Source organism: Artemia franciscana, chromosome 11 (assembly GCF_032884065.1).
Source record: "Artemia franciscana chromosome 11, ASM3288406v1, whole genome shotgun sequence".
In the NCBI taxonomy this organism is placed as follows: Eukaryota; Metazoa; Arthropoda; class Branchiopoda; order Anostraca; family Artemiidae; genus Artemia; species Artemia franciscana.
This window is the reverse complement of record NC_088873.1, coordinates 10,288,920-10,300,939: the sequence shown is the minus strand read 5'-3', so window position 1 is coordinate 10,300,939 and position 12,020 is coordinate 10,288,920. Positions and strand designations below refer to the sequence as shown.

The 12,020-nt window shown below is 35.9% G+C and overlaps 1 protein-coding gene across 1 annotated transcript in view; it reads left to right on the top strand.

Moving 5' to 3' along the window:
* Positions 1–11,053, top strand: part of LOC136032786 (tetratricopeptide repeat protein 4-like) — a 61,049-nt gene extending 49,996 nt beyond the window's left edge. Inside the window, exon 8 of the mRNA XM_065713152.1 lies at positions 10,933–11,053. Coding sequence (XP_065569224.1) covers positions 10,933–11,017 — 85 coding nt within the window. The 3' untranslated portion in view covers positions 11,018–11,053. The remainder of the gene's footprint in view (positions 1–10,932) is intronic.
* Positions 11,054–12,020: the final 967 nt, after the last annotated feature.

The following is a 12,020-nucleotide window of genomic DNA, read 5'->3' as shown; positions in this document are numbered from 1 at the left end:
TTTTCAGACTTGTGGCATGAGTAACGTAAATATAACAAAATTTGGCAAATTTTTGGTTTGCTTCATTATTTTGCTATCTAAAAGATGAACATGAACACTTGATCTGATAAGTCCCTGTGCCTTCCAGTTAAAATTCTAAATGAGGGGTCTTTTTGCTAATATGAATAGATGCATTAGGAAAAATAAAACTTCCAGAATGGCGCCATGAGTAATGCATTATGCAAATTTTACAAAATTTAGGATTTTTTTTTTCGGTTCTTTGCTAGCTAAAAGAAAAACATAGGCCCTCAGCTTGATCTGATGGATCGTTGTGGTCCAGTAAAAGTTCAATCCAGTAACTCAAACCCAGTAATACAAAAGAATGCAAGTATAACAAAATTTGTCAAATTTTTGGTTTTCTGTTTTTTTTTCTGCTAGTCAAAGGATGAACATAGGCCTAGAACTAGATGTGATAGATTTCTGTGCATTCCAGTTAAAATTCTAGATAAGGATGAAACTTTCAGAATAGGGCCAACGTTAATGCAAATATAATACAATTTGGTAAATTTTTGAAGGAAAATATTTTCCCTTATTTTTTTCGAGCCAAATTTTCTTTGATTTAGTTTAAACCGATGAATTGAGGAGGATCTTAAGCCATATTGTTTTTTTCAAGTTATAAAAATAATATTCAGAACCCTTTCATATTTTGTAAGTCAGAATTTAGGAAAGTTCTGAGCTAATTCATTTCTGTCGCAGACGCATTTTTGAAAGTTTTTTTTTCATAAAACAAAAGTACGCTGTATCCTAGTTCATTGATAAGTCCTTTGGGAGGTGTATGAGTGGAGGTAGATGCCCTAAAATACCTTCTTAGTGCACAAATGAGGCTCTGGATCAATTCCTGCAAATTTCATTCGCTTAACTACAATCAATGAAGCTTTACATATTTATTCACAGCTTATTTTTTCATATTCTTAGTAATTTGTCTGGTTGAGTATTTACATACACTATTATACACTATTTAGTATAGTAATTCGTTTATTTTCTTACTTAATCTGATAATTCGGACATAGGAAGCACTTTATTATAATATAGTTCAGGGTTCTTTTCTATAGGAGAATTTTGCACATAATCTGGTGGGAAAGCTTGAGAGTGGTGAAAGTAAGAGCAATATTTTAATGGCTTATTTTTGGCAAAAATTATGGGATGCCAATAGACATCCTCCTAAATTCCTCCCTCCCCCCTCCGTAGATTCTGAAAATCTGTTTTATATATTTTTAATCAAAATACTCTTTTGGATGTTTTTATTGAAAAGTGTAAAAAAAACAAAAATTTCACCTGGATATTAATACATTTTGCCCCCCCCCTCCGTTATATTTTCGTAAATTAGTGCACCTTGACACACTGCATTTTGAACTTTTTTTTATCTTGGGCCTGATTTAGACAAAGATTTTTAGTCTGGTTAATTATTTAGAAAATACTAAAACAGGGCAGAAATATAACTTAAAGAATAATATTTCTTGATAAAATCAAAGCCCGAAGTTGAGACTTGAAATCAACAAGCATGGTTGCTTGAAAGCCTCTGCAACATTTATATATAAAACTAGCTCAAGTAGGCCGTCTCGGAATATTTTCCTACATAGTAGAATTTTGAAAAACTACCTTTTTACTGAAAACACAAAGTCCACGAAAGGACGTTGGCTTAGGAAGAGAAATGTCCTTAAACAGCCTACATGAAATAAAATTCTTTTTATAAGGCTTTCAGTAGGCTCTCTCTCAGGAACCTTCACTTCGGATTTGTCTTCAAAATTAGCATCTACAGCCGTACTCAAATTAAGAGAATACAGTTCATATTAAAATACCTTGTATTGCCGTACTGTGAAAAAAAAATCCTTAAATATTTTATATTTCTTACATACAAAATAAGATACTTTTTCACACAGTTCGTGGTAACGAACTGTAGCTAGGAGTGACCCGGCTAAATAGTAACCAAACTCTAAAAAAAATGGAATTATGAAACCAATAGCTACATCAAAAGAATCGCATTTTAATGCTGATTTTAAATATATAAGTTTCATCAAGTTTAGTCTTACCCATCAAAAGTTACGAGCCTGAGAAAACTTGCCTGATTTTAGAAAATTGGGGAAAACACCCCCTAAAAGACCCCACATCATAAAATCTTAATGAAAATCACACCATCAGATTCAGCGTATCAGAGAACCCCACTGTAGAAGTTTTAAGCCCCCATCTACAAAAATGTGAGATTTTGCATTTTTTGCCAGAAGGTGCATTTTTTTCCAGGGGTGATCGTATTGACCCAGTGGTCCTAGAATGTTGTAAGAGGGCTCATTTTAACGGAAATGAAAAGTTCTAGTGCACTTTTTAAGTGACCAAAAAATGGAGGGCACCTAGGCCCCCTCCCACGCTAATTATTTTCCCAAAGTCAACGGATCAAAATTCTAAGATAGCCATTTTATTCAGGTAGTCGAAAAACCTTATAACTATATCTTTGGGGACAATTTACTCCCCCACAGTCCCCGTGGGAGGGGCTATAAGTTACAAACTTTGACCAGTGCTTACATATAGTAATGGTTATTGGGAAGTTAACAGACGTTTTCAGGGGGATTTTTTGGTTGGGGGAGGGGTTGAGAAGAGGGGGATATGTTGGGGGAACTTTCAATCGAGGAATTTGTCATGGGGGAAGAAAATTTCCATGAAGGGAGCGCAGGATTTTATAGCGTTATTTAAAAAAAAATAAATATGAAAAAGTTTTTTCAACTGAAAGAAAGGAGTAGCATTAAAACTTAAAACGAACAGAAATTATTACGCATATGAGGGGCTCACCTCCTCCTAATACCTCGCCCTTTACCCTAAAGTATTTTTAGTAATTTCAACTATTTATTCTGCGGCTTTTGTGATTCAGGGGTCATTCTTAATGAATTGGGACAAAATTTAAGCTTTAGTGTAAAAAAAAAAGTTTTTTTTAACTGAAAGTAAGAAGCGACATTAAAACTTAAAACGAACAGAAATTACTTCGTATATGAAAGGGGCTGCTTCCTCATCAACGCCCCGCTCTTTACGCTAAAGTTTGACTCTTTCTCTCAACTCTACTTTTTAAAATAGTAAAAAGCTTTAGCGTAAAGAGCGGGGCGTTGATGAGGAAGCAGCCCCTTTCATATACGAAGCAATTTCTGTTCGTTTTAAGTTTTAATGTCGCTACTTACTTTCAGTTAAAAAAACTTGTTTTTTTTTATATTTAATTTTCAGTAAAGCGCTGGTATTTCCAAAAATATAACGAAATATCATGAGTCCGTTTATTTGAGCTATTTTTTCATAGACATATGTTCCAGAGGCTGCAAAGCAAGAATTTTTACTCGTTTTGGTTTCCAACTTAACTCTTTACTTCAATTGAAAATAAATTGTTTTTTCAATTAATGTCAAAATAAACCCGTTACGACAAAATCTTACACACAACACGTATGCATGTCCTTTACAGACAGGGTTGTCACCCGGTGAAAAAATTCACTAGATTACAGTGATTTTCTTCAATAATCTAATGATTAAAAATCGCTAAAAATAGTCATAAATCACTAGGGATGGCAACCCAGCATACAGATAATGAAGCATACACCAAGGTTTCAAAATGCTGCTACTAGTTGGAGACGTTTCAAATAATAAAAACAATCGTGCCTGAGAATGAATATATTTAATTACTATACGCTGGAAGGAAATTTGTTAATCTTGACGAGAATGCTTAGTGACATGTATGAAATTAACTAAGACGATTGCGCATAATTACCAGTCCCGTGAAACATGCTTTCTTTAAAATTGGCCTTCCTGATTATGTAACCCATAACAGAAATAATGGATGCACCCGTAATTTGAAAAAATGGGGGTATTTCTGGCAAGGTCGTATCCGAGGGGGAGGGAGGTAGCTACCAGGTTTGAACCCTCCCCCGAAATATCTGTCCGACTCGAAAAAAATAACAAAACACACGAAAACTAATTTTTGATATGTTTTATAATGTTTTATTTAAAGGCCCCCCACCGAACGAAATTCAGGATATTGTATTGGTGCCTGGAACAGCATCTAAATAAAGCATTTATAAAAAGAGTACTATAGCATTATTGTGATATGTCTAAATAGGATAGCGTTAGAATGTTAGGAGTACAATTAAAGCTAACCAAGAACGTAATTAGGGAGATAACCAAGAAAGTAATGTAGACAGCTCTCCCCCACACCCCACCCCAAAAAAAAGAAAATGTCATGGCTATATTAGATTCTTGATTGAGTAGACATAAAAGAAATATTGGGATTGCTCAAAATTCTTAAAGAAGAAATGGTGTAATTGTTACTGCATTAAAATAAACTCTTTTTTTGGGGGGGGGGCAAATATACCGTATTACGATACAATTAGCTTTAAATTTGCTTTTATAGATTTTTTTTCCAAAGGATGACAAGTCTGTTGGGGAAGGGATTACTCCCTGGTACCCCCCCCCCCTTTAGGTACGCCCTACCTTGCTGTTGTGCTACTAACAGCCTAATACCGAGCTTTTGACGTCATATTAATAATGTATCCTTAACACGAACTATTTGATAATGGAGCATTATTTTGATATAAAAAAGGTATTTTTAATATGATTTGATTAAAGGTATTTTTAAAAAGGTAATAAGCCTATTAGGGGTATAGCAGCAGGTACCCAAGGTAGGACGTAGCTGAGGGCAGAGATGAGGGAGCAATCCAATCATCAATAAATATTATTTATCTTCTATGAAAGTGAGTTTAAAGCTAAATTGTGTCATTATACGGTATATTTGCCCCCTCCCCCTCCAGATGGTTAGTTCCCGAAGAAAACTCGCTATCCACGTTCAGTTGATAGTTAAAATCTAGATATTCTGGACAAAGCATACCGAAAAAAAAAACAAATTAAAACATTAAAAACTGTTTTCAATAATACAGGTACTTAGTTCACGAGAGACCTGGAGCCTAATTTGGACGATTTCCTCGATTTTATCATTATTATCAGTAGTTAAACGAGGTTTATAACATGATTTCAATTAGGAAGAGGACATTATTCCGCTAGAACTATTTTTTAGAGAAAAAGAAATGTGTTTAAGTACTAAGCTAGTTTCCATAGTAAAAACATGTTGTATTACATTTTTATTGCGGAAAATACCTCCACGAATTTCTGATCAAAATTGTTAAAATTGACGTAATCGGAGGCGAAATTGTCTAAAACCATAGCACAAAGAGCGGAGAAAATAAGGGAAAAGATTATTTGCAGGTTTTGAGTCTGGTTCACCAATACCTTGCTGGTAAACACATTTAGATATTTTCAGGGTCATTCCAAGGGCTTGTGGCACCTGAGGAAACTTCTCGTCCCGACCCGACTCCCCCCGGAACATTTTATGCAAATAGCAAATGACCTTCGTGATCACCTTTTAAGAAATCTCGACCGCACCACGCACCTCACTGCTAAACGGTGCCAGGGTAGCTTGCCCCGCCCGCCCCCTTTTTGAACAGTCCGTACTTTTTTTTCTCAGTCTTATCGCAAAATGAAATTGTGCCTCCGTAAATCAATAATTAAGTTTGACTTCGATAAATAATACTATTACGTGCGCGGTGTTACACTTTGCAAGAACTCAGGAAGGGAAAGGTTTAGACCTGGAAATACCGTGCTCGCAATTTTGTAGCTTAACTTCCGTTACCTTTCTTGAAGAAAATGTACCAAAGCTATTTGTCTCATCAAATAGAACAAATTTGGGATATATTGAAATTATGTAAATATTTGCTATATTTGCATTGCTCATAGCACTATTCTGAAAGTTTCATTTTCCTAATGCAACCACTTTCCATATTCGCAAAAAGTCTAGCATTTACATTTTGAACTGAAACATACTAGGAACTATTACATCAAGTAGTAGGTCTATGTTCGGTGGCTGATATTTACCCCACCTCTCCCCGTGAAAATTCCCCCCCATACGCGTAAAATACCCCTTCCCGAAAAATACTATCGCAGGAAATCCTCCCTCAGAATAAACCTGGAAAATATTCCCCTCCCCGCGACTGGTTGGTCTCTAATCACTTTCGACTTGTAAAAAAAAAGGATCTCTCAATTTCTGATCTAATAAGCAACCTCCGAAATTTCTGTGGCCCTGAGGTGGAGGTTTAGATGATGAAGGCGCAGCCCCCCTACTATACGGAATAAATTCTGCTCATATTGGGGTTTAATGTTACTCTTTACTTTCACAATAACAGCGTAGACCAGAAATATTCCCAGAAATCATAAGGGAGTAGATATAAATTTCACATTTTTTATGCGTTTTTTCAAGGTTTCTTTTGTACCCCGTTTTTAAAGTTTTGGTTTGGAAGCAGAAAGTGGCACTTAGTTGTTCCACGATCTTTTTGTAACTTAAAAAAAGTCATAAAAATTTTCAAATCAAGCTCAAGTGATCCAAAAAGAGGCCCCTGGAGAAAAAGGTGAAATAATACTCGTGCTACCCATGTTAAATACAATTTGTTTTCATTTTCAAGATGGGAGACCCCAATTAAGGATATTTGAGCATGTCAAATCGACTAGTTATCTCGGAATTTGTATTTTAATGACTATGAATCGGCCCAAATGGATGTTTTGTGGCACAAAATAGCCGAAAAGAACGCGTCGCTGTTATGTGATATACTTCATGACATATAAAAGGATATTTTTAATATCCAATTAAATGAACCTATTTACAATATTTTACAACCACCGCTTCGATCGTCATTAGAAAAAAAGCTAATGAAGATAAAGACGAGACATCAGTAGTACATGCAGAAACTGTGATTTTCTTGTTATTCAATGTGTGGACCTGTAAATATCCGTCATTAGAAAAAAGCTAATGAAAATAAAGACGAGACATCAGTAGTACATGCAGAAACTGTGATTTTCTTGTTATTTAATGTATGGACCTGTAAATATCCATTCGGAGTTTTTTGACGATGGTAATGGTGATGGCGGCAGTTTGGTAATGATAATGGTGGGGGATTTATCGACGTTCTAAAAGAGAAAACAATATAAAAAAAAATGTTTTGAATTCGCTCAAGTGCAAATAACAGTAATTTTGAAATTATTCACTACTCTCTTTAAGACGTTATTCGGAATTCTCCTAACTTCTATCTTGATGTTTTCTTTCAGTTAGTCAGTTGTACCTGAGTTGTCGTTATAATCCTTCGAGTATTCCTGGATAAAGTAATCTGTCGAACTCAGACCGGGGGATTAGGGTGGCCAAGGATTAGATCCACCTCGAGATTATTCAGTCGCCTTGGAAGTATTGTCTTAGGTATTGGTTAGGTCAGAACAGTGGGGTGGTGTACCATACTATTGAAAAACATTCAAAAACCTTAATACATTTTAAGTTGATAATACAGACAACAGAAGAGGGGATTGGGGCTTGGAGTAACCCAAAAAATTTTCTGTGTACTAGGGGGCTCACCCCAACAAAAAAATGTCCAAGGTTTCCACATTACAACATGACCCCTTTTTCGTAGGCCCCAAACAAAAAAGTTAGAATCATTACGACAAACCCAAGTGACTGTCAAAAAGATGAAAGCCATGAGCCCATAGTGTCATAGCTCCAATTTTTTAATGCGCTTAGTGATTTGGGATAGCCTAAATACCTTACATTTTAAAACTATATAAAAAAGTCCAAAGTTTATCATAAATGTATTATCACTTTTGAACATACTTATATCAAATTCTCTTCTCTTCTTTAATGCTGAAATGAAGCTTTACCGATGCAACTCGGTGCATCGGACTACATTCACTATTGCTGGGTGACCTCATTTTCAAAACCTAGGGGCCGAAAATATTATTATTTTAAAGTGCAGCTCATATCATCGTTTTTTACACTTTGTGGTTTTTGAACATATTCAAGAGGTTGTTCAGTGACCCAAAAGCTGAAGTTTTATATGCTCACTTAATTGGAAGTTTGGCTCTTCGCTGAAGAGAAGGCAGTCCAAGAGCTGTTTGTCGTTCTCAATACGATCCTTTATAGTCTGGCCGAGATTATTCTTCGGTGTTGTTGGCTTTAGTTTGTGGTTGAAGAATCTACACTGTTTAGGGAAATGGTTGGTGGGGAATTTTCGTCCCAGAATATTCGCGTCGAAACTGTCTCTGAACAAGAGTAGGTGACTTTGTTTCAAAATACAGTACCACAATCTTCTTTCTCCCTTCTTCCGGAAAATGCTCGTAATGCTTCCTATTGGTATCAGCTAGTATTTACAAGCTTATTCTGTAACTCACCTGTCAAAGGAAAAGAAACAATGACTTATCTGCAAAATCTGTGTTTTTTCTTTTATACCTCTTTTTGTGGCCCAGTTTTGATACAGTTTGATCAGTTTTGATGCAGTTTTGAGCCTATGACATTTTACTTACTATGATAGAGCAGCGCTGCCTGACATTTTACTTACTATGATAGAGTAGTGCTGCCTATGACATTTTACTTACTATGATAGAGCAGCGCTGCCTGTTACTCACCTACTGTTACTCACCTGACAAAGGAAAAGAAACAATGACTTATCTGCAAAATCTGGGTTTTTTCTTTTATACCTCTTTTTGTGGCCCAATTTTGATACAGTTTGATCAGTTTTGATGCAGTTTTGAGCCTATGACATTTTACTTACTATGATAGAACAGCGCTGCCTGACATTTTACTTACTATGACAGAGCAGCGCTGCCTGACATTTTACTTACTATGATAGAGCAGAGCTGCCTATGACATTTTACTTACTATGATAGAGCAGCGCTGCCTGTTACTCACCTACTGTTACTCACCTGACAAAGGAAAAGAAACAATGACTTATCTGCAAAATCTGGGTTTTTTCTTTTATACCTCTTTTTGTGGCCCAATTTTGATACAGTTTGATCAGTTTTGATGCAGTTTTGAGCCTATGACATTTTACTTACTATGATAGAGCAGCGCTGCCTGTTACTCACCTACTGTTACTCACCTGACAAAGGAAAAGAAACAATGACTTATCTGCAAAATCTGGGTTTTTTCTTTTATACCTCTTTTTGTGGCCTAATTTTGATACAGTTTGATCAGTTTTGATGCAGTTTTGAGCCTATGACATTTTACTTACTATGATAGAGCAGCGCTGCCTGACATTTTACTTACTATGACAGAGCAGCGCTGCCTGACATTTTACTTACTATGATAGAGCAGAGCTGCCTATGACATTTTACTTACTATGATAGAGCAGCGCTGCCTGACATTTTACTTACTATGATAGAGCAGCGCTGCCTGACATTTTACTTACTATGATAGAGCAGAGCTGCCTATGACATTTTACTTACTATGATAGAGCAGCGCTGCCTGTTACTCACCTACTGTTACTCACCTGACAAAGGAAAAGAAACAATGACTTATCTGCAAAATCTGGGTTTTTTCTTTTATACCTCTTTTTGTGGCCCAATTTTGATACAGTTTGATCAGTTTTGATGCAGTTTTGAGCCTATGACATTTTACTTACTATGATAGAGCAGCGCTGCCTGTTACTCACCTACTGTTACTCACCTGACAAAGGAAAAGAAACAATGACTTATCTGCAAAATCTGGGTTTTTTCTTTTATACCTCTTTTTGTGGCCCAATTTTGATACAGTTTGATCAGTTTTGATGCAGTTTTGAGCCTATGACATTTTACTTACTATGATAGAGCAGCGCTGCCTGACATTTTACTTACTATGACAGAGCAGCGCTGCCTGACATTTTACTTACTATGATAGAGCAGAGCTGCCTATGACATTTTACTTACTATGATAGAGCAGCGCTGCCTGTTACTCACCTACTGTTACTCACCTGACAAAGGAAAAGAAACAATGACTTATCTGCAAAATCTGGGTTTTTTCTTTTATACCTCTTTTTGTGGCCCAATTTTGATACAGTTTGATCAGTTTTGATGCAGTTTTGAGCCTATGACATTTTACTTACTATGACAGAGCAGCGCTGCCTGACATTTTACTTACTATGATAGAGCAGAGCTGCCTATGACATTTTACTTACTATGATAGAGCAGCGCTGCCTGTTACTCACCTACTGTTACTCACCTGACAAAGGAAAAGAAACAATGACTTATCTGCAAAATCTGGGTTTTTTCTTTTATACCTCTTTTTGTGGCCCAATTTTGATACAGTTTGATCAGTTTTGATGCAGTTTTGAGCCTATGACATTTTACTTACTATGATAGAGCAGCGCTGCCTGACATTTTACTTACTATGATAGAGTAGTGCTGCCTATGACATTTTACTTACTATGATAGAGCAGCGCTGCCTGACATTTTACTTACTATGATAGAGCAGAGCTGCCTATGACATTTTACTTACTATGATAGAGCAGCGCTGCCTGTTACTCACCTACTGTTACTCACCTACGCTACTGTTACTCACCTGACAAAGGAAAAGAAACAATGACTTATCTGCAAAATCTGTGTTTTTTCTTTTATACCTCTTTTTGTGGCCCATTTATATATGAGGCTCATACTTCAAGAAAATGTACATTTATTTCAAAGAAATATTTTTGTATTTCAAGAAAGCCCCATCATAGGTGTTATTTTAGTTTGGGGAAGGGGTTAAGTCTATTCTAAATCTCGTTTTTCACTCTATTCTAATAAAATAACTTTTTACGTCAGATATTGTCTCAAATTTTATCTCACACTGGCCATTCTTTCAATGATGTCCCTAAATTAGACGGGGAACGTTTCTTGTCCCTAAATAATATCCCAAAATCACTGCTGTCCCTAAATCACTTGCAGATAGTTTCTTGAGAAGATATTAAGTTTAATCTCTTTCTCGAATCTTAAATTCTTCACAGATGCTTTAATGTTCTTTCGATGTTTTTGCTTAGATTCATGGGTCTCAGGAACTATCAAGTTTCCTCTTTTTTTAAAGTGATGGCAATTAATGTTTCTCTCTTGCAGATACTGCGTCATTGCTGGAACACCTGGTTTTATTGTACTTGTTGAAGGTTCAAAATTTCAGGAGGAATTTGTTAAGAAGTACTAGTTTTATAACAATTCAATTAATAAAAAAAAAAATTAAAGAACTCATTTCCGGCGAGATACTTATCTGCTGGGCAATATTATTGGTCCTCATTTTTCTCAGACGTATTACGGACATCAAAGATTAAGAGGGGTGCTGATGGGAAACGCCTTGGCAACCATGCAAGAAGTATGGATGAACATTTTTGGTTTTCCCAATGGTAACACAGGCAGCCCTTTAATCCCCCCCCAACTCTAGAAAGTAAATATATGATGAAAATGAATTCACTGGGAGAAAATATTGCATTTTCAGGGGATAAATCCTTATTTCAAAGTTAAATCCTCCCTTCTGGATTATTTTTTAGGCACACCCCCCCACCCCTCGTTGCAAAATTGATGCGGGTGCATTTGTACTGAACATATGTAGTCCTTATTTCTTCGAGTCATTTCCACACATACAGGCTGTAAGTGGTTACTTAGGCATAAATGAAGGAAAGGGGCTTTTGATCCCTGTGTCTTTCCCGGAAATTCCTATATTTTTGCAAAATTTTTGTAAGTTGTATCCTCACAGAAATATTGTTCCCTCTTTACGTGCCTGTCTGGAATGTCCCCCTATAAATGGTTGCGTTTCATGTATGCTGTCAATTCCTCATTCTTTTTTTTTTTTGCACAATCCCCTACCAAGCATTCTGGCTGGGGTTTAAAAAATTTTTATGGACATAATGAAGCGTCCAGCTTATTTCTACTTATCAATAATTTGTTCTGTTTATTTATCATTCTTTTTAAATACTTTTCTGTTTGTATATCATGTGTTATTCATGTAAAAAAGCTCAAATACTCAAATCAAAAAAAAATCGTATATGGTCCTTAGATCCCCCAAGACCAGTGAAGGACAACTTTTTTTTTGGCTCTGGGTGAAAACCAACTAAAGTCTAGATTATGACCGAAGATCATCCTATTTGTTAAATTAAATAAATGAAAAAACAAGTTTTTCAACTAAAAGTAAAGAGCAACATTAAAATTTAAAA